The sequence below is a fragment of the Hyperoodon ampullatus genome (assembly GCF_949752795.1).
Source record: "Hyperoodon ampullatus genome assembly, chromosome: 10".
NCBI classification, from domain to species: Eukaryota; Metazoa; Chordata; class Mammalia; order Artiodactyla; family Ziphiidae; genus Hyperoodon; species Hyperoodon ampullatus.
Window position 1 is genome coordinate 91,637,015 of NC_136923.1, and position 26,114 is coordinate 91,663,128.

Genomic DNA, 26,114 nt, shown 5'->3' on the forward strand with positions numbered 1-26,114 from the left:
GGTTGTCCCTTGGACTGAGAATGAATAGTGAGGATGAGAATTAATAGTGAGGAAAGTGAAAGCTGATTTAGTCATTAAATTGGGGGAAGATACAAGTTGATAAAATACTTTTTAAGGTCAGAGGGGAGTGGAAGCATGTGTTAGGCTAAGGGACAATTCTGGGATAGGAGAAGACGAAGGTACAGGAGCATTGAGGGTTGGGTCCCTGCAGAGGTAGAGGAAACAGGACTGTTGATGAATCCAGACAGAAATGAACTGGAGGAGAACAGGCATGTCAGAAAGTTGAAGGAATTCATAGTAATGGCTTTTTGGCTGAGAGCAGGAGTGTGGGACACTTGAATAAGGGGATGAAATTGCCACTGATGAGAATGTAAGGGGGACCTGATTAGAAATCCTTGGGATTTCTAGGGAGGCTTTGACATTGAATACCAAGTGGGACCATTTTTTTTTTAACTTACTTTATTCAAGTATAGTTGATAAAATGGAACCATTCTTTTCAAATTTGTTGCATTTTCGCACAGAATTTAACCATATAAAAGTTGGTAGTTAGACCAATTAAGGGTTGGAGTTTTGCAGAGAAAGAACAAAGGGCAAACAATTAGAGTAATGTAAATGATTGACTATATTTGCAGCGGTTGGCAAACTACAGCCTGTGGGCCTCTGTAACACAGACATATACCCATCCCTTTAAGTGTTGGCTATGGTAGCTTTTATGCTACAATGACATGGTTGAGTAGTTGTGACGGAAGCTGTCACTGGAAAGCTGAAATCATTTACTGTCTAGCCCTCTACAGAAAACATTTGCTGACCTTGAATTAGACAGTAGGAATGAAGCCAGCTTGGTGTATATGGCAGTTCAGGACCAGAAGTCATTGTGAAGCCAAGCGGCAGGTATCAAGTCGGAAAACTTAGAAAGTAATAATTTAGGAGTGGAGGACTCGATGATACAACGGGATCTCAGTGATACAGCTTTGGGGAGGGGATTGAGCAACGGTCTGGAGGCTGAAATCCATTAGAGTCGAAGTTCAGGAATCATAAGTAGTGTCAGATGATGTAACAAAAAATAAGAGGATACCTAAAATATCTGATAACCTACTAATATCAAGCATTTAATCCATTTAACCTAAGGTCTGTCTAGAAGTTTTCCTCATCCATGTTTATTGTTAGTTCAACTGAAACTCCCACTTTTACAAAACACTGAGAATGTGTTCATGCTAGTTTACTGCTCTATATACGGTATTATTAAAACTACTCATTTGTTGTAGAATGCTACATGGTGAACCACTGGTGGTTAGAACGTACTGTTCAAACTTACATGCAGCTCTTTGTGCATAGCACACATTTCTTCATTATCCAAAGACAGAATATTATTGGATTTTTAAATCCACTTTTAACGTTGTTTTTCCTTTTCACTATAGGTATATGAAAATTATCCTGCTTATGACTTAACTGAAAGAAAAGAGTTCATAAAAACAACTGTTAAAGAGGTAGCTATGTCCAACTTTTCGAACTTTGATCATTTTGGGCTTATAAGACAGAAGAAATTATGTGTATCAAATACTGTGTATTTTTCAAAATATTTATGTCAGTAAATATCACATGTGATGCTCAGATTTCCTCAAAATGGGAAAGATAGTTATTTTCTTTCCCAGTTTAGAGCTTAAAAATAAAGTTTGAACATTAGTGACAAAACCTGGCCTCAGATGAAGATGTGGGTTCAGTGTACATGGGTAGCTGGGCATCTCAGAGTTCATACAACCACTTGAGCACATGTTCCTTGCTGTCCACCAGTTAAAGGCAGGAGAAGATGAACAGTAGCTGTAGTCTTATATTGAGCCCAGCTGATTTCCCAAGGTCACAGTAGTAAAATAGGAGTTAAAAAATATAATGAGGTTTTATGTGTTCCAACTATTGTATGTTGGGTATGAGGAAATAACGTTTCTCTTTCATTACAGCTAATTTCTTAAGAGGACAGAAACAGATGACCTGTACCCATGGATTTAAAGATCTGATTTATACCATTATACCAGCAAAGAGAATGTATTTCCTTTTCTAAATCTTTGCAAGCATTGTGTTGGTAGAACTTCCTTCTGACCTTTTTATCTTGAGTGTTAGGTGAATTTGCGTTTGCGGTTTTAAATTGCATTTCTATGCAGTTTTTAGTTTAAATATTTGCATGGCAGTAATTGTCTCTTGCTTTTATAGTTGTATTTTGTACATTTTGGATTTCTTTATATAAGAGTATAGATTCTTGAACTGTTGTAGTTTTTAGTGTGCGCGTAATATTAGCTTAAGACATACTTTTAATCGTAGAACAGAAACGATCATAACTGGCATTTATACATGCAGAGACTATTGCAGTATTTAGCATATGAAATATTTTGAATACACATCTGTCAGTGTGAAAACTCAGTGGCAGTGTGTTCATCATATTAAAAATACACAAGCTTCAGCCGTCCAGATGACTGAATCGGAACTTTTCTCCTGCATGTGTATATATGTCAAATTGTCAGCATGACAAGAGTGACAGATGTTATTTTTGTATTTTTAAAAACGAATTTGTTGTATATAAAGTTTTTTTATTTCTTTTGTGCAGATCAATTTTTAAACTCATATAAGTACGTATCTTTACAGTTATTATAAACTATGAAATGTCAGTGTTCAGCCAGATGGTATGACGGAGCAGTGAAAGTCAGAATTCAGCGAAGAAAATACTGAAGGAACAGACAGTTCTCTGCTTTGCCTTGGAAGTGTCATCAATTTATAGTTTTAGTGTTAACCCTGCAGCAGTGTCTGTAGATACATTTTATAGTGAGGATAGACCAAAATCAACACATCAAAACTTCAAAAATTTGGGAGAGCTGGATTAATTAGAAGCACATTTTGCTTATAATAAATGATCTGATTTTTATTAACTGCTTTTGCCCATATAAAATGCTGATATTTACAGGAAACCTGGCCACCTTTATAATTATGGTGAAAGTACCAGTTGTAATTCCAGATTAAGATAATGTGTAGACAGTAGTGGGTATCTGACAAAGTATTTCTCAAAAGTGATAATAGACTTATTTTTAACATTAAAGAAACTTAACATATTTGTGGAATCAGGGGTGTTAGGCTTTAAATTTTGGCCAATTAGGATTCTGGGTGATCAACATATGGACCATTCCTGAATGAGACTAATTTTGTCTTTTAAATTAACTGTCTTAATCGGTTTATTAAATTAGGTCAATTTTAAAATAAAACATGCTGCTCATACAAGAATTTGGCCTTTGATAAACCATTGAGTGTTTAAAATATCTTTGCATCATAGAACAGAAATATATAAAAATGATATATATTGACTGTTAACAGGTGTTTTCACAGGTTTGACTTGTTTCTTGATAAAGTTATTAAGACATTAGAGAAAGGTATACTTAATACAAATGAATGGAATAAACAACTAAATGAGACTTAATAATTGGCATTTGGTTTTAAATATTTAATTTGTTCCTATAAACCTTGTCAATAAAAACAATAAATCACCACCTCTGTCTCTTTGCATTTGATGTTTTAACATGTATTTCAGAATAGAGATTTTTAAATGAATTTAGCCCCACAGCCTATATAATTTGGAGTGCTCATCAGTGGTAACTGACCAATTTTACTTTGAATTAAATACATTACAAAGAAATCACTAGGGAAAACTTGGAAGTCCTCTCACAAAACTAAGTTGATTAAAGTTAACAATTATGTGTGACCATTTACTTGAAAGGGATATACAGTAATGCCTATGACCTAAAAAGTCTAAAGAGTGTTTAGAGGTTGAGGGGGTTGAGTTGGTGTATGTGAAAGTTTGTGGTGAAGATGATTCTGCTTAAGAGTGTGCATTCACCACTATAGTGCACACTGTATTTGAAAAGTTTTATTAAGCAGTTTTACACAATCAGCGGTTCACAGTCTGCAGTAACATTGTGTATATTCACTGCTACTCAATTACAAAATCTTCAGACAGCAGTGAAAAACATACTCAAGAAAAGGTACCGTGGTTCTTTAAAGAACAAAATGTTAGGTGATGTCACTTGAGACAGGAAATGAGGGTTTTTTTAAAAAATGTACCATACTTTATTTAGGTAGGTTTTCCCCTTGTTTGCTTATAGCAAGTTTAAGCGCCCAGAAACTAAAGTAATAATGTACTGTGAACCATTTCAACTTAAAATATTTTGCATTTATCACTCGACACATGCTATTCTCTTAACGTTTTAATACATAAAACACTTGAAAGCAGAATACTTCCCAATCAGACCCAATGGGTCTCATCAGATAACCTAAATATCAACATTTTCCTGTGTTAACCTTGAAACCAATATACTGCTATTTGCTTTCTTTCAATTGTATAATACTTTGCTGGGGAGGGAGGTGTGTCTCAGCTCTGTCTACAGTTCACCGTATGTTCTTTCTATAAAATACTATTTCTACTTATAAGCTGACTTTAAATTTTAAAAATACCTAATGTTTTGAAAAGTGGTTTTAAAGTCATTTTGAGTCCTTTTTTAAGCTGACCAATATATTGAAAGAATTATTCAAAGACTTTTTAAAACAAAAGCACATAAATTACCCATATTTCTAACCTGTAAACTGAAGTTTCGTGGCAAGATGGGCATCCTGAAGACCCTGAAATCAATGTTTATTTTTTCTTGTCATGAGTGAAAGAAGGAAAAAGTAAATATTTACCATGTACTCAGGCTTTTAAGATATGGCTTATAAAATGTGTAATATTTACCACGATATTACACATTTTTCTGCAGTTTTCCAGTGGACCTGCCTATGGAATACTGAAAACGTAATTCTATAAAAAATATTCCTAGAGACGTAATCAGTTATTCTAAAAAGAGGCAGTGGGGAGAGGCTTTAATTATTCTGACGAGATCCTTCTGCTAGTGGTTGCCAAAATTGAGGCTATTTAAAGTGTGCCATCCACCCAAACATGACTAAGAAAAATAGCCATATTCTATGTCTAAAGTATGAAGACCACACTATCTCTTCCCAATTCTCAGTGATACAATAACATGTACTGTTGAAGGAATTGAAAATTTTGCTGTTTTGCCAATGAGTGCACAAATCTAAAATATCTTATTATAAAAGATACTTGAATTTAAATTTCTTTTGAACACCCAATGGGAAGAAATATGTACAATATAAAATAGAAGTTTCATTTACCTTTGAAGAGTTTGTGCTGTATTCAAAAAGGAAAGATTTCAATTTAAATTTTAAGTAAAAGCTCAATATTGGAGGTATATAAAAATCTTAAGGCTCATTGGCAAAGATACTGGTAAGCTGTCATAGAGGAAAAGTACATGGCTTTTTTTTTTTTTTTAATCCTGCTTTATTGACTGGTTTCTCAATGTGTGAAAATTGGTCAGCCAAAAAAAATGTCAGATTTAAAGGGAATCTCCAGCCATGGAAGGATCATATCCAAGGTCTTAATTTAAGGTTATATTCTGCCTTATTCTGAGATCCGGAAGATTTAGCGCTAGTCAGACCTATGGAAAATGCCATTAAATATAAGTGCTTACAGAAGGATTCTTGGGGCTAGTGCTTTCAGAGTGGTAAAATGGGTTTACATTACCATGCCGCCTTAGAACATTTCAGTTTTGCTACCCAGAGAGGATTTTTTGTTTGATTTTATCAAAGTGAGGTTTAACATGTTTTTCAGACTCCCATTTGGGAGAAGAAAGCTGGGTCCAGATAAATTCTGTTTAAAATGCTGCAATCTTACTTGCTTCTCGAACACCACTCAAATATGCCCCTGTAACAGTTTGTGGAAAATGCCTGTTTGTTGCCTGTAAAAAAAAAAATTGTATAATATGAGATCATGTATAAAGAATTTAGATGAAAATCAAAAGGTAAATACAAACTTACACTTTCTCTGATCCTCCTAAAATAAAGATTGCTGTCGCTCCTGTGTGCTCACATGAACACTCTACTCACCCATCCATAGCACCATGTTTCACCAAATTTATTCTACAATATAGTCAGTGCTCCCATGAAGTACTGTGTGACATTCATTAAGATATTTTCTATGTATGCCATGTGCTGGAGTTAAGGATAATAAGACACAGTCCCCTCCCATCAGACAATCTTAGTTGTTAAAATCAGTGATAAGTAAAACAAGCACAAAAAATGAATCACAGTTCATCCACGGCTGGAATTTTGCTAGATGGGTATAACAGAAAGAGGTGGGTTACTCCAAGGATAGATCAGTTCAACAGGAAGGGAAAAGACAAAAGGTGAGGACTGTCAACAGGAGAACCTCACTTTCAAGGAGGTTATAGTGGGAACAGAATAAGCAAACCAGGAGGACAGGAAACTTGAATTAATGACCGTTAGGTATTAAAGACAAGGTCTGGGATGTGGTTATGGGGAAAAGTAGCTGAAATGGGAGTTGAGTAGGTCATAGAAAAGGGAGGATAAGAAACAGATGAAGTTCCACGTGAACTAATTTAGGTTCCATGTCACCTAAACTGATGAATGGAATGGAAAACATCCAGGTGCCAAAGACTTTAATAAATGGGGGAATGACCAGGAGGTCAGTAGGAATACAATTACAGGGGGAGAGAGTCACAGAGTGACAGAAACTTCAAAGAAATGGCTTTTATAAGAAGATGAGGTAACAACTGTATCAAAGCAGCAAAGGAAAGTCAAAAACTTCCAAACCCTGTTCATGACCCTTTGGCACATTAGTCTAATAGGGCCATCTCTTGGAAGCAGTTCACAGCTGTTGCCTGGAATGCAACATTATGCTCTGTTCCTACAAAGTTGGCTCTTCACAGGCCAAGGAGGAATCAAAGACAGCTGTTTTTAAAATTACATTCTTTTGTAAAAATTCAAAAACCCTGAAGCGAAAAAATTAAAAACACTATTTTAGATGAACCAGGAAGACCTGTATAATCCCAAACTACAATATACAAAGTATGAAGGCAGATCAAAGAGTGCTGAGAATTCACTTTATTCTGCTAAACTGGGTGGATGTGTGTGTGTGGGGGGGGTGGGAAATAGCAAATAGCAAAGGGAAACCAATTCACCCTGAAAAATCCTTTATAAATCTCAGCCATTGGTGCCATCATGGAGGCAGAGGCTTGGCAAGGGTGAAAAACTGAGGACTGGTTTAAAAGACTATGAAGAGCGGGACTTCCCTGGTGGTGCAGTGGTTAAGAATCCGCCTGCCAAGGCAGGCAACACAGGTGCGATCCCTGGTCCGGGAAGATCCCACGTGCTGCTGAGCAACTAAGAAACACAACTACTGAGCCTACAACTACTGAGCCACAACTACTGAGCCTGTGCTCTCAAGCCTGTGCTCCACAACAAGAGAAGCCATGGCAATGAGAAGCCCACGCACTGCAATGAAGAGTAGCCCCCCACTAGATGCAACTAGAGAAAGCCCATGAGCAGCAATGAAGATGCAACATGGCCAAAAAAAAAAAAAAAAAAAAAAAGACTTTGAAGAGCAATTTGGTCCCTCATCAGGTTCCCCACTCCCCCTACTGCAACCCCCAGGAGTTCTGAGGTACAGGGCAGGGGTAAGGTTCCAAACAAAATGCAATTAAGTATAACTAAGAGTAAGGCTTCGAGTTTCCAGAATGCCAGGAGGTGAGCCTCTATCATGCAAATGAGAAACTAAGAGAAAAGAGCTATAGATAGATCCTGATGTTTGGGCCCCCAACCTCCAGTTGACAAGCTTGCTGGAACTTTCAGTTGGCTTTTTAAAAAGTGCCTCACTCAAATCTGAACAGTCAAGGACTGGACATTTGGACATATGGGAGGCAAAGACTAAAGTAAACAAAATAGGAACTCAGGAGCCATGTAAGGAGCAAGTTACAAAGCAAGAAGAAAATGCTACCAAAAAGGAATAATCTTAGAACAAGAAAGTGCTCATAAAGTAAAGGAGCCAACGTTTAAAAAATCGACTCAAGGTTTAGAATACAAAAAACAGCAAAGAGTAACAGCAAAGAAGATTAGATAATCAATTCAACAGTTCCAATATATGAAATAGAAGATCTAGAAATAAGAGAAAAATTGTAGGAACGAAATGAGCAGAGTAAAAAAAATCTAGAGGATGAAGGACATGAGCTCCAGGATTATAAGGAATGCAAAAAAAAAGGCACAGAAAGGATTAGGAATCAGAACAGCAAAACATTTCTCAACAGAAGTAAATCAAGAAAGAAGAAAGGCTGACTTCACACCCATTAGGACAGCCATTATAAAAAAACAGAAAATAGTAAGTGTTGACGAGGATGTGGAGAAACTGGACCCCTTGTGTGCTGTTTGTGGGAAGGTAAAGTGGTGCAGCTGCTGTGGAAAAGAGTGTGGTGGTTCCTCAAAAAACTAAAAAACAGAATTAATATATGATCCAGCAATTCCACTTCTGGGTATACACCCAAAATAACTGAAAGCAGGTTCTCGAAGAAATCTTTGTACACCCAGGTTCATAGCAGCACTATTCACAATAGCCAAAAAAGACAGAAGCACCTCAGGTGTCCATGACAGATGAACAGATAAACTAAATGTGATAGGTGCATATAATGGAATATTATTTAGTCTTAAAAAAGAAGGATATTCTGACACATGCCACAACGTGGATGCAATTTGAGGGCATTACGCTAAGCAAAATTAGCCAGTCACAAAAGGACAAATACTCTATGATTCCACTTATATGATGAGGTACCTAGAACAAATTCAGAGAGAGACAGTAAGTTGAATGGTGTTTGCTGGGAGCTGGGGGAGGGGGAGTTGTACACAGTTTCGGTTCTGCAGTATAAAAATGTCCTGGAGATGGATGGTAGCAATGGTTGTACAATAGTGTGGATGTATTTTATGTCTCTTAACTGGACACTTGAAGGTAGTTAAGGTGGTAAATTTTGTTATGCGTTGTTTGCCACAATTTTAAAAATAAATATTGAAAAAAAAGAAAAAAAGAGAGGGATCTAGGAAATAAGAACCCCAAGCCTGGAAAGTGGTAAGGCGGAGTGCTGGGAGGACAGCTCTGCAGGAGTCCCCGGGATCAACCAGTGCAGCCTGGAGCAGAGGGAAGATGCCAGGAAAGGGGGTTTTTGAGAAACAGAACCTACAGGCCGGCCAGAGGGATTCAACTGTGAATTAGAGACGACTCAAGAATGGGGAGGCTTTGGAATTTCCTGGCAGTCCAGTGGTTAAGACTCTGTGCTTCCACTGCAGGGGACACGGGTTCCATCCCTGGTCTGGGAACTAAGAGTCGTGCGTACAACGCAGCCAAAAAAAAAGAGTGGGGAGGCTTAAGGAGTGGTGTAAAAAGAATTAAGCTAGTGAAAAAAGAGGCCATTATGACCGAAGAGAAAACAGCTGTGTAAGAAAGGAATCAGCAAACGCCTTCCTTCCTGGCTCAGCAGTAAGCAGCCACACCATATAAGCACTGACACCAATTTAGTGAAAAGTGTGAAAAAACCAGGGTGGGCTAAACCTTTAACCTGATAGGACGTCGGGAGATAATGTCTAACTTCTTAAATCAGAAGACAACAGTATAAAAATCTTAAAGCATGAAGTAAATTCCAGAAGAAACAGGAGAAAGAGTTAAAAATGGCTGCTTGGGGAGTTTGAGGAGGATGCTGTCAGGGTACCTGCTGCTTGTTGCCGTAAGACTTTTGACGGCATTTGATGTTGCTTTTAAACTCTGGGCATAGATCACTTTAATTAAAAGCAAGTGATCAAAATGAAAGCAATCAGGGTCGGAGTCCCCGTACACACCTCGCCAGCAAAAAAGATGGTTCCTTGTATTTCCTCAGCAAGGATGTCGTAGGCCTCACCACTGCCCCCTGTCTTCACGAAGCTGTATGCCATCTGGATCCAGGGGTCTGTGCTCCACCGGGTGACAAAATACTTCGTGGGATCTGGGACTTCCTGTGTCAAGTAGAAGGAATTGGAAAACGGGATCAAGAAGGGACTTAGACTTGATGTAACCCAACGTATAAAATTACAGTTCTTCCTCCATCTAGAAAGTGAGTTAATCCCTGTAGCATCCTGAGACAGCAGTTCTCAGCATGACCCTCCAGCCCCCTTGCTGCTCTGCCCAGGCGCCGTCTCTGTGAATTTTCCTCTTTCGCTGCCCCAACTCTCTGACCTTCCCCAGCACACACACACATCTCCCCGCTTTAATACGTTATCATTCTGCCAGAGATGCTTTCTCCCACCTACCAGGGGCCATCACCAACGGCGAAGAGTCCAGGCATTCCCCTTCCCATCGCCTGAAACGCGCTGGACCAGGGGAGGAAAGGGACGGGCAGGGTCTTAGGACCTCTAGCTGGAATTCTCAACAGGCTTCTTCACAAAGCAGCTACACAGGTTAGGTTTCACTCTACGTTTCAAATAATTTTCTAGGCTGACCTCTGCCAAGTGCCACCATGAAATAGATTTCTATGGAACCTGTGTTAAGTTCCAAATAACTGATTTGAAAACAAATTTTTGAACAAAAGCCCCAAGCTAATAAGAACTACTGTGAGATAGAATCACATCATGTAAAATAAGCGATACCCCGAGGGCCCCCCTCTCTTGAATGTATGTAACATTTGAGGCATTTTCATTTCTTTGTACTTCTGCTCCTTTATTTGAAAAAGTTACATGTCACGCCATTTATACATCTCCAGAGATTGTGAGATTTAGTAAATTGGCAAATAGAAAGTACCTTGAGCTTCTTGGAGAAAAGGGAGAGAAGAGACTTGCTGTGGGGTACAGAAAATTCTGGACAATGTCCCTTTGATTGGAAAACTGTTGTCAAAGCTTGCTAGGGTTTGGGTAAATACAGAATCTGTGGAAAATGCTGAGCCTTTTACCTCCTTAGGAAAGAATGGGGGTGTGCATGATGTGAGACAAAAGGAAGGAAGACAATCATGTAAAAGGAGGAATGGGGTACTATTATGCACTGTGTGCCCCCAGAATTCAGATGATGAAACCCTAACCCCCAGTACCTCAGAACGTGACTGTATTTGAGATGCGGCCTTTGACGAGGTAATTAAGTCAAAATGGGATCATTAGGGTGGACCTTAATCCAGTGTGACAGGTGTCCTTCTAACAAGAGAGGATTAGAACACAGACAAGAGACAGAGACGCACCCATGTGAGGACACAGTGGGAAGGCAGCCGTCTGTGAGCCAAGGAGAGAAGCCTCAGGAGAAACCAACCCCTTGATCTGGCGACACCTTGATCTTGGACTTCTAGCCTCCAGAATTGTGAGAAAATAAATTTCTGTTGCTTGAACTACCCAGTTCGTGGCATTTTGTTATGGCGGCCTGAGCAAACTAATCCAGGTACTTAAGTGGAAAGTTGGATACTGAAAGAAATAAGAGAAATGTGGTCCACCGCCTCAAGGTCCTTCATTTCTGGTATTGATGGATTAGCTTTGGGTTCAAACCACTCCAAACAGTGAAGTTAGCAGCAAGCGTGTCTTTCTCTCTCTTTTTTTTTTAACATCTTTATTGGAGTATAATTGCTTTACAATGTTGCATTAGTTTCTGCTGTATAACAAAGTGAATCAGCTATACACCTACATGTATCCCCATATCCCTTCCCTCTTGCGTCTCCCTCCCACTCCCCCATCCCACCCCTCTAGGTGGTCACAAAGCACCGAGCTGATCTCCCAGTGCTATGCGGCTAGTCTTTCTCTTTTCAAAGAGGGGTGTCTGACCTGCTCCTTGAAGAGCTCGCGCAGGGTGGCCATGCACTGCTGCAGCACCTGCTTGTCCTCCAGGCTCTTGACGGCCGCCACCGCCTCCCCCGCGATCACCGACATCAACACGCTGTGCTGCTTCTGGACACGTGACGGGAAAAGCACTTTACACTTTGGACTTCGGGCACCAAAGTCTCTAGACACACAGTTCCAAACAGAGAAGGACCTCATCCTCACATCAAATGTCATCATTTCCTACTGTCCTGTAGCCTCCTTTCCATCACCCAGGCCACACGTACTCATTATTCGAATAATATTTACGCATTTTATTGTTCCCTGCTGGAAAAACTCCGGAAGTCATGTAAATATCAAATCCCGGGTTCTTTTGGCTTTTCCCTTCTAAGAACTTGTTTTAGAAGAAGTAGAATGACATTGAGAAAGGAATTCTGCCGATCAAATAATGGGAAAAAACCTTCTCAAACAGTAAGGACCTTTTGCCCTTGGCTCCCACGTGGAACCTTTGAAGATAAAGTGTATTGGAACAAAGAGTCAGGAGGAAAAACAACTGTGATTCTTTGGCAGGACATCATCACAACCATCACTTGTGAGCCCCAGGTATGTCCTCTCCTCGTCTTCCTTCCCCCACCAATCACATCCACCGACTCCCAGACCTGTCCTCACCTGCGCCAGTCATAGCCCATCCCCCACCAGGGCTCCCTGGGGGACTCTCGGGGAGTACATTTCAAGCACCACTCGTGACTGTGCTGACACCCATTCTCCCTAAAAGGAATCCTTCCATCAGCCTGAAGTAACACATTTCCACAGCAACAAATTCATTTCCCAGGGAGCAATATTAGTACTTTAAGAAAATATGGCAGATATTGGGGCTCCTTCCCTACAGGAAAATGTCCCATCCAAGTGTCCCCCCAGAATATAAACAGACATCTGGAGTGTCCACTATGTCCATTAGTTCTTGGACTCAACACACAAGTAGTTACCAAACCAAATTCTGAAATGTAATAAGGGAATTCAAACCACATTCCACCAATGATTTTACCTGGGGATCCATGTCATAGAACACGGCAAAAAGCCCTCGCTTGCTGGCACTAGGAGAAACGTGACCAAAAAAGTCAGCCCCTTGGACTTTACTGTCCCAAAACCTATAGGGAAATTGCAAGGCAATCTGGAAAGCGAGCAAGAGAAAGGTGGTTAACAGCTTCTTGAAATCAGAAGTACAGCAATCTCTAAGAAGCCACCTATAGCTCTTAAATACTTCAATTTAAAAAAAAAAGATGTTCAAAAACCTCAAACATTTCTAAATACTCCCTTTCCATTCTCCTACCTCCTTTGTTCTCTTTGTGACCATCTGGCTTTTTATGCCATTCAGTCCTGTACTCCCACAGATAACGGTGGGAACCACTGACAACTTCTAGGCTAATCTGAAGATGAAGAGCATCCCTGAGACCTGGTCTTGAACCTGACGTCCATGAGATAAATTCTTACTAATCATAGGTCTGCTGGTATCTACTGTAGTGCTGAGAGATTCTGCTAAAGGAGGTTTTCAAGGCAAAGGACGTATAAAACACTCGTCACTGGGGCTAATTAGTGCAGGGTAGACATGGAAAGCAGAAAAAAAAAAAAAAGAATTGCTTATTTATATACCCAGTTCAAATTCTGAATAACAAGTCATTCTCCTAAAATCAAAACTCCCAGACCTTAGCCAGCTCTCCTCTTTTTGTTTTGTTAATATCCTTTTATATTCTTCATGAACAATTACTCAAAGGAAAAGGAAATCTTCGAATTTGATTTGGATTCAAAAATTACCTGCTACTTGCCAATATCAGAAGTTAAGGAACCCCTGTCATCTGATACTCATCTCTCTACTTCTGAGGCTTAAGTAATTCAGTTACCTTTTCAATGATGCCTGCACCTAAGCTGTTGATAGCCTTCATCTTCTTGTCTGACAATGGTGGATTAAACTGAAGGGAACCTTTCTGCAGTAAGGCCAGGGGCACAGTGACTAACACCTGTGGGAAATAATGAACAGTTAACATACAAACAGCAACTGAATCTAATACTCAGTGGGTTCATTTCCAGGAAAATCTTAATGCCTAAAGAACTGCCCACCCCCCTTTTTATTGCCAGTAATGAGATTATCAACATCCTATGTTGTTACACTGGTAAGAAGAATAACTGCCATGTACAGTTGTGCAGGCTGTTCACTGCACAAGAGTGGACTGGCTGAGCAGAAGCAACATTCATATGGAGGAATCTGCATTAAGGTTTTGATGCATTAATAACCCTGGGTAAGAAGAGTCAGCAGATCTCAATCCTGAAAAGCAATGCTGTAAGAGGAAATAGCCCTAAATACAGAGTCAGGAGAACTAGATTTTGTGTATCATTCCTGACACTTTCTAATGTGTGGCCAAGGTAATACCTGCCCTACTAACCTTAAAGGATTGGGGAAATGCTTAAAACTAAAACTCTTACAATATACATCAGTATGCTTCATAAATGGTAAAGCACATCACAAACATTAGGGATTATTATAATCATGTAAAGCCACACACCTTTTTTTTTAAAGGAGGAAACAATTTATTGAAGGTTTTCAACTAGTTTACAGAATCATTTAGAGCCTCCAAGAACAACTCACAAAACCAGACCATCAAAGAGCGCTGCTGTCTCTCCATACAATCAAGAAATTTCTGGTGAACTATCTGCTGAACAATCATCAACAGGAAGACACTAGAACTCACCAAAAAGGATACCCCATACCCAAAGACAGAGGAGAAGCTGCAATGAGACGGTAAGAGGGGTGCAATCACAATAAAATCAAATCCCATAACTGCTGGGTGGGTGACTCATAAACTGGAGAGCACTTACACCACAGAAGTCCACCCACTGGAGTGAAGGTTCTAAGCCCCACGTCAGGCTTCCCAATCTGGGGGTCCAGAACCGGGAGGAGGAATTCCTAGAGAATCAGACTTTGAAGCCTAGCGGGATTTGACTGCAGGACTCCAACAGGACTGGGGGAAACAGAGACTCCACTCTTGGAGGGCACACACAAAGTAGTGTGCGCAGTGGGACCCAGGGGAAGGAGCAGTGACCCCATAGGAGACTGAACCAGACCTACCTGCTAGTGTTGGAGGGTCTCCTGCAGAGGCGGGGGGTGGCTGTGGCTCACTGTGAGGACAAGGACACTGGCAGTGGAAGTTCTGGGAAGTACTCCTTGGCGTGAGTCCTCCCAGAGTCCACCATTAGCCCCACCAAAGAGCCGGATAGGCTCCAGTGCTGGGTTGCCTCAGGCCAAACAATTAACAGGGAGGGAACCCAGCCCCACCCATCAGCAGACAAGCAGATTAAAGTTTTACTGAGCTCTGCCCACCAGAGCAACACTCAGCTCTACCCACCACCAGTCCCTCCCATCAGGAAAGTTGCACAAGCCTCTTAGATAGCCTCATCCACCAGAGGGCGGACAGCAGAAGCAAGAAGAACTACAGTTCTACAGACTGTGGAACAAAAACCACATTCACAGACAGATAGACAAGATGAAAAGGCAGAGGGCTATGTACCAGATGAAGGAACAAGATAAAACCCCAGAGAAACAACTAAATGAAGTGGAGATAGGCAACCGTCCAGAAAAAGAATTCAGAATAATGATAGTGAAGATGATCCAGGACCTCAGAAAAAGAATGGAGGCAAAGATCAAGAAGATACAAGAGGGGCTTCCCTGGTGGCGCAGTGGTTGGGAGTCTGCCTGCTGATGAAGGGGACATGGGTTCGAGCCCTGGTCCGGGAAGATCCCACATGCCGCGGGGCAACCAACCCCGTGAGCCACAACTACTGAAGCCCGCCCGCCTACAGCCCATGCTCCGCAACAAGAGAGGCCACCGCAATGAGAAGCCCACTCACCACAACAAAGAACAAAAGCAGCCAAAATAAATAGATTAAATACATTTAAAAAAAAAAAAAAAAAAAAAGAAGATACAAGAAATGTTTAACAAAGACCTAGAAGAATTAAAAAACAAACACCTAGAAGAATTAAAGAACAAACAAACAGAGATAACTGAATACAATAACTGAAATGAAAAATACACTAGAAGGAATCAATAGCAGCATAACTGAGGCAGAAGAACGGATACGTGACCTGGAAGACAGAATGGTGGAATTCACTGCTGCAGAACAGAATAAAGAAAAAGAATGAAAAGAAATGAAGACAGCCTAACAGACCTCTGGGACAACATTAAACGCAACAACATTCACATTATAGGGGTGCCAGAAGGAGAACAGAGAGAGAAAGGACCTGAGAAAATATTTGAAGAGATTATAGTCAAAAATTTCCCTAACATGGGAAAGGAAAGAGCCACCCAAGTCCAGGAAGTACAGAGAGTCCCAGGCAGGGTAAACCCAAGGAGAAACATGCCGAGACACCTAGTAATCAAACTGACAAAAATTAAAGACACAGAAAAATTACTGAAAGCAGCAAGGGAAAAACAACAAATAACATACAGGGGAACTCCCATAAGGTTAACAGCTGATTTCTCAGCAGAAACTCTACAAGCCAGAAGGGAGTGGCATGATATATGTAAAGTGATGAAAGAGAAGAACGTAAAACCAAGATTACTCTACCAGGCAAGGATCTCATTCAGATTCGATGGAGAAATCAAAAGCTTTACAGACAAGCAAAAGCTAAGAGAATTCAGCACCACCAAACCAGCTCTACAGCAAATGCTAAAGGAACTTCTCTAAGTGGGAAACACAAGAGAAGAAAAGGACCTACAAAAACAAACCCCCCAAAATTAAGAAAATGGTCATAGGAACATACATATAGATAATTACCTTAAATGTGAAAGGATTAAATGCTCCAACCAAAAGACACAGGCTTGCTGAATGGATACAAAAACAAAAACCATATATATATGCTGTCTACAAGAGACCCACTTCAGACCTAGGGACACATACAGACTGAAAGTGAGAGGATGGAAAAAGAATTCCATGCAAATGGAAATCAAAAGAAAGCTGGAGTAGCAATTCTCATATCAGACAAAATAGACTTTAAAATAAAGACTACTACAAGAGACAAAGAAGGACACTACATAATGATCAAGGGATCTATCCAAGAAGAAAATATAACACCTGTAAATATTTATGCACCCACCATAGGAGCACCTCAATATGTAAGGCAACCGCTAACAGCTATAAAAGAGGAAATCGACAGTAACACAATAATAGTGGGGGACTTTAACACCCCACTTACACCAATGGACAGATCATCCAGACAGAAAATTAATAAGGAAACACAAGCTTTAAATGACACAATAGACCAGATAGATTTAATTGATATTTATAGGACATTCCACCCCAAAACAGCAGATTACACTTTCTTCTCAAGTGCACATGGAACATTCTCCAGGATAGATCATATCCTGGGTCACAAACCAAGCCTCAGTAAATTTCAGAAAATTGAAATCATATCAAGCAACTTTTCCGACCACACCACTATGAGATTAGAAGTCAATTACAGGGAGAAAAATCTAAAAAACACAAACACATGGAGGTTAAACAATACGTTACTAAATAACCAAGAGATCACTGAAGAAATCAAAGAGGAAATCAAAAAATACCGAGAGACAAATGACAACAAAAACACGATGATCCAAAACCTATGGGATTCAGCAAAAGCAGTTCTAAGAGGGAAGTTTATAGCAATACAATCCTACCTCAAGAAACAAGAAACATCTCAAATAAACAACCTAACCTTACACCTAAAGGAACTAGAGAAAGAACAAACAAAACCCAAAGTTAGTAGAAGGAAAGAAATCATAAAGATACGACAGAAATAAATGAAATAGAAACGAAGAAAACAATAGCAAAGATCAATAAAACTAAAAGCTGGTTTTTTGAGAAGATAAGCAAAATTGATAAACCTTTAGCCAGACTCATCAAGAAAAAGAGGGAGAGGACTCAAATCAATAAAATTAGAAATGAAAAAGGAGACATTACAACAGACACTGCAGAAATACAAAGCATCCTAAGAGACTACTACAAGCAACTCTATGCCAATAAAATGGATACCCTGGAAGATATGGACAAATTCTTAGGAAGGTATAACCTTCTAAGACTTCACCAGAAAGAAACAGAAAATATGAACAGACCAATCACAAGCACTGAAACTGAAACTGTGATTAAAAATCTTCAAACAAAAGTCCAGGACCAGATGGCTTCAAAGGTGAATTCTATCAAACATTTTGAGAAGAGCTAACACTGATCCTTCTCAAACTCTTTCCAAAAAATTGCAGAGGAAGGAACACTCCCAAACTCATTCTATGAGGCCACCATCACCCTGATACCAAAACCAGACAAAGATACAACCAAAAAAGAAAATTACAGACCAATATCACCAATGAATATAGACTGAAAAATGCTCAACAAAATACTAGCAAACAGAATCCAACAACACATTAAAAGGATCATACACCATGATCAAGTGGGATTTATCCCAAGGATGCAAGGATTCTTCAGTATATGCAAATCAATCAATGTGATACACCATATTAACAAACTGAAGAATAAAAACCATATGATCATCTCCATAGATGCAGAAAAAGCTTCTGACAAAATTCAACATCCATTTATGATAAAAACTCTCCAGAAAGTGGGCACACAGGGAACCTACCTCTACATAATAAAGGCCATATATGACAAACCCACAGCAAACATCATTCTCAATGGTGAAAAACTGAAAGCATTTCCTCTAAGATCAGGAACAAGACAAGGATGTCCACTCTCACCACTACTATTCAACATAGTTTTGGAAGTCCTAGCCATGGCAATCAGAGTAGAAAAAGAAGTAAAAGGAATACAAATTGGAAAAGAAGAAGTAAAACTGTCACTGTTTGCAGATGACATGATACTATACACAGAGAATCCTAAGGATGCTACCAGAAAACTACTAGAGCTAATCAACGAATTTGGTAAAGTTGCAGGATACAAAATTAATGCACAGAAATCTCTTGCATTCCTATACACTAACAATGAAAGATCAGAAAGAGAAATTAAGGATAGAATACCATTCACCATTGCAACAAAAAGAATAAAATACCTAGGAATAAACCTACCTAAGGAGATACAAGACCTGTATGCAGAAAACTGTAAGACACTGATGAAAGAAATCAAAGATGACACAAACAGATGGAGAGATATACCATGTTCTTGGATTGGAAGAATCAATATTGTGAAAATGACTATACTACCCAAAGCGATCTACAGATTCAATGCAATCCCTATCAAATTACCAGTGGCATTTATTACAGAGCTAGAACAAAAAAATCTTATAATTTGTAGGAGACACAAAAGACCCCGAATAGCCAAAGCAGTCTTGAGGGAAAAAAACACAGCTGGAGGAATCAGACTCCTTGACTTCAGAGTATATTACAAAGCTACAGTAATTAAGACAATATGGTACTGGCACAAAAACAAAAATATAGAGTAGAATGGAACAGAATAGAAAGCCCAGAGATAAACCCACACACCTATGGTCAACTAATCTATGACAAAGGAGGCAAGGATATACAGTGGAGAAAAGACAGTCTCTTCAATAAGTGGTGCTGAGCAAACTGGACACCTACCTGTAAAAGAATGAAATTAGAACACTCCCTAACACCATACACAAAAATAAACTCAAAATGGATTAAAGACCTAAATGTAAGACCGGACATTATAAAACTCTCAGAGGACGGGCTTCCCTGGTGGCGCAGTGGTTGAGAGTCCGCCTGCCGATGCAGGGGACATGGGTTCGTGCCCCGGTCTGGGAGGATCCCACATGCTGCGGAGCGGCTGGGCCCGTGAGCCATGGCCGCTGGGCCTGCGCGTCCGGAGCCTGTGCTTCGCAACGGGAGAGGCCACAACAGTGAGAGGCCCGCGTTCCGCAAAAAAAAAAAACTCTCAGAGGAAAACATAGGAAGAACACTCTTTGACATAAATCACAGCAAGATCTTTTTTGATACACCTCCTGGAGTAATGGAAATAAAAACAAAAATAAACAAATGGGACCTAATGAAACTTAAAAGCTTTTGCACAGCAAAGGAAACTATAAACAAGAAGATAAGACAACCCTCAAAATGGGAGAAAATATTTGCAAACGAATTAATGGACAAAGGATTAATCTCCAAAATATATAAACAGCTCATGCAGCTCAATGTTAAAAAAAACAGACAACCCAATCCACAAATGGGCAGGAGACCTAAATAGACATTTCTCCAAAGAACACATACAGATGGCCAAGAAGCACATGAAAAGCTGCTCAACATCACTAATTAGAGAAATGCAAATCATAACTACAGTGAGGTATCACCTCACACCAGTTAGTATGGGCATCATCAGAAAATCTACAAACAACAAATGCTGGAGAGGGTGTGGAGAAAAGGCAACCCTCTTGCACTGTTGGTGGGAATGTAAATTGATACAGCCACTATGGAGAACAGTATGGAGGTTCCTTAAAAAACTAAAAGTAGAATTACCATATGACCCAGCAATCCCACTACTGGGCATATACCCAGAGAAAACCATAATTCAAAAAGAGTCATGTACCACAATGTTCACTGCAGCTCTATTTACAATAGCCAGGTCATGGAAGCAACCTAAATGCCCACCGACAGACGAATGGATAAAGAAGTGTGGTATATATATACAATGGAATATTACTCAGCCATAAAAAGGAACGAAATTGGATCATTTGTAGAGACGTGGATGGACCTAGAGACTGTCCTACAGAGTGAAGTAAGTCAGAAAGAGAAAAACAAATATCGTATATTAATGCATATATGTGGAATCTAGAAAAATGGTACAGATGAACTGGTTTGCAGGGCAGAAATAGAGACACAGATGTAGAGAACAAACGTATGGACACCAAGGGGGGAAAGCAGGGTGTGAGGGGGTGGTGGTGGGGTGAATTGGGAGATTGGGATTGACATGTATACACTGATGTGTATAAAATAGATGACTAATAAGAAAAAAAAGAAATAAAAAGAAATTTCTGGCTCCAGAACCGTGTTACCACTGTCACAATCAGGAGCCATTACTACGGCTACCAGCTCCAGAAACATGCCACTTACCGAACAAGCTGTACCAGCAAAAGGGATACCTCATGCCCTGGCTCTTGACTCCCAGGTAGTAAATGAGTGGATCCTGGGACTGCTAATGTTTCGGCTGTGGAAGAACCCAACACCTAGACCATTTTGGTTGGCAGCAAAGGCAGCAGAAGTGAAGCAAAAGCCATACCACACCTCCCAAGTCTCATGCGAGTACGTCTGACTGGCTGGACCCAATTCATATTTAGACCCTCAGCTGCAAGGGAGCCTGGGAAGTGTGTGTGTGTGTATGTGTGTACTTTCCATCATCTGTAGTACAGGATAACACAGTTGGATGAGAAAGGATCTGAACACCAAGGAACATATCGACTGCTACCCTCATCAAAGATGTAGTCTATTGAAACCCCAACTCCAGGATCACAGGAAGTTCAGAGCTCTTCCTGTGATTTTGTCACTATTCTCTGCCATGTGAAAATTTTATAAAATATAAAACATGTTCTCTCTCCTCCAGGTGATTATAGATAATAGCCACCATGCAACAAAAAAAAAAAAGAAAAAAAGGAACAATTACCCTCTTGGGTATATAAGACTATAAGTAAATAAGATCTAGATGTTTTCTTAATGACAAAAAAAAAGCTTTCAGAAACACACAAACTCAGGTAAACAAATAGGCAAAAGATATAAACATACCCTGGTAAGGAACTAATGCTAGGTCTCAGTGGAAGCAGCCTAGGCTGAATTACAGTTTGTTAAGTGTTTATCAGTGTATGCTGTTGGGTTGGAGATCTTTCACTTATAAGCTGGGGAAGCTTGCAATTGAAACTTTGTGATTTGTGCTAACTACTAAAAATAAACATATGTGCTTTCCTCATTTCAGAGCAGGCTTTGAATCACAGCCTGAAACTATGTTCTAATTATTCTAAAGAGCCGGAATACAAAGAAAGAAAGCAAATATGCCTGGTCAGGGTCAGGCAGAGGGTGAGCCAGCAGGGTAAGCACACCTAGCATGTTGTCCTGGATGCGAAGAGGCAAAGTCACAAAATACCAGAGGTTGAGCCATCAGCCGACTTCCAGTTTTATAAGGTGATATTAAAAAAATTTTTTTATCACCAGGAAGAATATTAGATAGTAGCCTGATTCTCACCTGGGGACTCACAGATAAGAACACTGTTGCCCAGTGGTTCTTAACTCTGGTCACATGTTGGAATCACTTGGGAAGCTTTAAAAACATGACCAGACCAATTCAGCAAGAATCTCTGCAGGGTGGGGATTGGCAACCTTTCTTTTTAAGCACCTCCCAGGTGATTCTAAGGTGCAGCCAGGATTGAGAACTACTGCTACTCCAAAGTCTATATGACCAATACTCACTATCCAGCTAGTAAATGGCAGGAATAATATGAGGAACCAACCCCCTGGGCTCAGACACTCTACCTCGTCTTTCCCATCTGACATGCAATCCTTCATTTCTCTATGAATAGCAAGGACTGTGAAATATTTTTTTAGCTAGCTGAAAAGCATAAAACACAGCTAGTTTAGGAACTAGTGATGGTTCATCAATTACACTTTTTGGTAATCACTTCAGACACAACTAAATTTAAATAAATCTATGGGGTTTATTAATCCCCCTCCACCCCCAACACTTTATTTTCCAACACTACAGAAATCTCAGTGTGATTTCATGTATTACATTACATCACCTTTCACTGTCCGCCTACTAAAGCTGTTGACAAAAAATTCAAATGATATAAAAGTACTTCTGCCACTTTCAAGATAAAAATGCAGAGTGTTCTTGATCTGATTTAAAAAAAGTTTCCATGGTACAAAAACAAAAAACACCACCAACTTGGAAACCACTGAATTACACAAAGTAAAACAGGTTTTTAAAATGCAGGACTTCTCAGAGCCTTTAATGTGCTCTTATTTAACCCTAAACTTAGACTGTAGTATATACTACTTTACAAACTAATTTGGCCAAAGTTTTCTTCTCTTGTCGACTCTCAGAACTAATGTACCATAGAACCCACTCTGAGAAACACTATTCAGAATTCCATCTGCCACGAATCTATATAGTGTTTGAATAATTAAATCTGATTTGCATATCCACACACAACAAGGAGAGACACAGAGCTCTCCAGAGATCCAACAAGGCTCTGGGCAGATTGCCAAAGGCAAACTGCTTGGTGGAAAAGACTGGTCTCCCTTACTCCCAGGCCCCTGGCAGCACCTAGTGGGATCACAGCGCTTACCTTTTGTGCTGTACACGCTGTCCCATCTGTAGTGGTAACTTGCACTTCATCTCCAGAATAATCAATACTCTGTACCTGCTCAAGAAAAGCAGTTATGAAAAACATAATGAGGGATGGAACCATATGATCCAGGATCCTTTCCAATTCTCTTATTATGGGAGTTTACATTTCCAAGGCTATGGGGAATCATTTCCTGGCATTCAGAGAACTAAACAACAGTTATTGCTACTTCAGGGAACTCTCACTCAGCCCCTTATTAATGAAAATGCATCTCAGCCACTACTGTTTCCAAACAGCAGCAGCTACCTCATCGACAAGGATAACGTGACTGATCATAGTATCAAAAGTATTTGCAGACACTGGCTGAACATCAAAGCAGGCACCTGTCTCCTGTGTAATCCACATGCCCCAAACTTCACATTCTCCAAACACCACCAAACCAGAGCCTCCCACCACTGTGGATACTCACTGGAGATCTGAGCCGAATGTCCAGTCCCTCTGCCAGTTTTTCCAAGATGACGGAGTACCCAGGAGTGAGGAGGGTGTGGTCACCGGCAAACTGGGCAAAGAATTCATTGTGGTCCCAGGAGCGAGCAGACACCTGGGAAACATCAGGAGAGGTTGGGAAACAAGAGGTGGTGTAAAGCCTGGAGTCTGCACCTGAGGGACAAAAACAGGAGCCCCAGGGTGGGAAAGGCCACCTCAGGCCAGAGGGCAGAGGGCAAAACAGAAAGGTGGGGGGGGCGTGAATAGATAAACCCAGGTGGATACCGCTGCCAGGGAAAGGAGATCTCTCAATAAAGCACAGGAAAGCTTATTTTAGAACAAAAGGTAGACATGATTTGGGCATGGGTACCACACCCTGATAAAAATGAAAGGTGTATTATACATCAACAGCCCTGGATAAGGAGAATTCCATGAGAGGAGAATTGCATTCAATCAACTCCGTATATAAATATGCCACCTAGATGTCCTCAACATGGAAATTCCCCAGACGCTGAAATGCAGCATGATTTTGGAAAAGTGTGATTCCAATTGCAAAGAATCACCAAATGGAAACATGAATTGCTGTCCCTGCCCGCCCCACCAAAGAGGATTATTAAGTGAGGGGTCATCCACAGAACCGCCATTCAATGTACAGCATATCCAAGTATCGAGATCACAGTTGGTGACATGAATTAGGCAAGTTTAAATTTATTTTAGCAAGATGAACAGATCCTAATTGCGAAGATGCTCTATCCTGGTTTCTTAAGAGCAGTGTTTTCAGCCCACAGTTGCACAGAAATGGCTCGAGGGCCCCCAAGGAGGGCACGGGGAAGGCAAGGAGGGCGGTGGACACTGGCTCTTGCCCCCTCCTTGGCTCAGCCCAGCAGCCCTCCTGTATTCAGGTTTACGGACTGGGTGTCTTCACAGGCATGATTTGAAGACAGGTTTCTCTTGCTTTAAAAAAAATTTTTTTCAAAACCACTGTGGGTTTCATATACTCTAAAGTCCTGGTGTTCGATCTTTTAAGTAGCAGACCCATTGTTCCCCGTTTATCCAGACCATCCCAGGCTAAATATCTCAATATATAAAACACACACATACACAGAAACAAGCGTCTTCAAAGCCCACCTGATGGAGATTGCTGCCACAGGCATATTCCAGGTTACTGAGATGGAACTGAAGGACTTCCTCCTCCAGCTCACTGAACTGGATTCCAGACTCGTTAATAAAAGCTTTGTAGATCTCCTCTATCTTTTCTGCCATGGGAATGGAGCAAAGCAGAAAAAATCCTTTAACATTATTCTCAAATTCCTTATCTTTTGCGTTCCACCTCCTTCAACCTGCAAGACCCCAAACTTCTGAAGACCTTTCCCAGGTAAACTCAGGGGGAAAGAGTATCTGTCTTGATAAGGTTGGTTTCTCTCAGGAAGTAAAAGCTTATCTTAATGGGGAACAAAACTATGCAGGTTCTATGTCTTCAACCATGTTTCATTTCTGCTTTGTTGAGAAACTATTTCTTCTTTTGCTCAAGATAAAGGAAAAGTAACCCTTGCACATATAAAGACAGAGAGAGGATTCCCATTCCCTTTCTGGTCCTACTGCCATCACCTTAAAGTCAAGTTCTTTTTTTTTTTTTTTTTTTTTTTTTTTTTTTTTATGGTACGTGGGCCTCTCACTGTTGTGGCCTCTCCCATTGCGGAGCACAGGCTCCGGACGCGCAGGCTCAGTGGCCATGGCCCACGGGCCCAGCCACTCCGCAGCATGTGGGATCTTCCCGGAACAGGGCACGAACCCGTGTCCCCTGCACCGGCAGGCAGACTCTCAACCACTGCGCCACCAGGGAGGCCCTAAAGTCAAGTTCTTATAACAGCTCACCTCAACTAAGAGACCTATCATAGACTGACTACTGGCTATCTTCTCTCCCAAACATTCTAAATATTCCATCATGGACTTTCACCGTGCCAACCCTCTGGCTCAACACCTTTAATTACTGGTTCTCCATTGCCTATGTAATAAATTCCAAAAACCACAGCCAGACAGTGTTAGCACATTTTTAGCCTTTCCAAAGACAGCAAACACCACCGGTCCACTCACAGGCTCCGCTGCACTGCTGCTCAATCTTTTCCTGGTAAATGCCAACCCTGAAGAGTCTGCTACTACCACGCCCCTCCCTGGAATGCCCTCCCCACCCTGGTCCCATCCATCCTTTACAGACCAGCATCACCTGGTCACTACCAGCCTCAGGAATCGCTCCTTGGTTATCAACCCCCAGCACTTATCTATCCCATTCGCCTGGAACTTTCAACTACATATGCACCGCCCCGTGACATCGTTCCAATGATTGTCTTAGATTCCTTTTTTTGGGGGGTGGGGGAAGGCTTGTGCCTGACAAATTATAAGAATCTTAGCACAGGTTACTTCTTTATAACCTTCCCAGTGATGACAACCACCCAACAGATACATTGCAGTCTCAAAGCTTCTATAAAGTATTGTGCACATGCTTGACTAGAAACAGAACTGAGTATCAGTTAACTTTTCTGACAACTCAAGGTTCTCATTAAAATGTTCCATTCTTATGCTAGACTGTAGTATGGGGAGGTCTGTGGCACCTCTGTGCTAG

The 26,114-nt window shown here is 40.5% G+C and overlaps 2 protein-coding genes across 6 annotated transcripts in view; one reads left to right on the forward strand and one right to left on the reverse strand.

Moving 5' to 3' along the window:
- Nucleotides 1-2,040, forward strand: part of DEK (DEK proto-oncogene) — a 28,810-nt gene extending 26,770 nt beyond the window's left edge. For both annotated transcript variants that reach the window (XM_079713033.1, XM_079713034.1), the window contains 2 exons: nt 1,419-1,487; nt 1,956-2,040. In XM_079713033.1, the coding sequence (XP_079569159.1) occupies nt 1,419-1,487; nt 1,956-1,967 (81 nt within the window). In that variant the 3' untranslated portion in view covers nt 1,968-2,040. The remainder of the gene's footprint in view (nt 1-1,418; nt 1,488-1,955) is intronic.
- Nucleotides 2,041-5,709: 3,669 nt separating this feature from the next.
- Nucleotides 5,710-26,114, reverse strand: part of KDM1B (lysine demethylase 1B) — a 51,982-nt gene continuing 31,577 nt past the window's right edge. The window contains exons 13-20 of one of the 4 annotated variants that reach the window (XM_079713851.1): nt 24,623-24,750; nt 23,478-23,609; nt 23,009-23,083; nt 13,584-13,700; nt 12,731-12,856; nt 11,692-11,814; nt 9,760-9,912; nt 5,710-5,822 (exon numbers count right to left, since the gene is read on the reverse strand). In XM_079713851.1, the coding sequence (XP_079569977.1) occupies nt 5,739-5,822; nt 9,760-9,912; nt 11,692-11,814; nt 12,731-12,856; nt 13,584-13,700; nt 23,009-23,083; nt 23,478-23,609; nt 24,623-24,750 (938 nt within the window). In that variant the 3' untranslated portion in view covers nt 5,710-5,738. The remainder of the gene's footprint in view (nt 5,823-9,759; nt 9,913-11,691; nt 11,815-12,730; nt 12,857-13,583; nt 13,701-23,008; nt 23,084-23,477; nt 23,610-24,622; nt 24,751-26,114) is intronic. The other 3 variants (XM_079713853.1, XM_079713852.1, XM_079713854.1) reach the window with 3 other exon arrangements.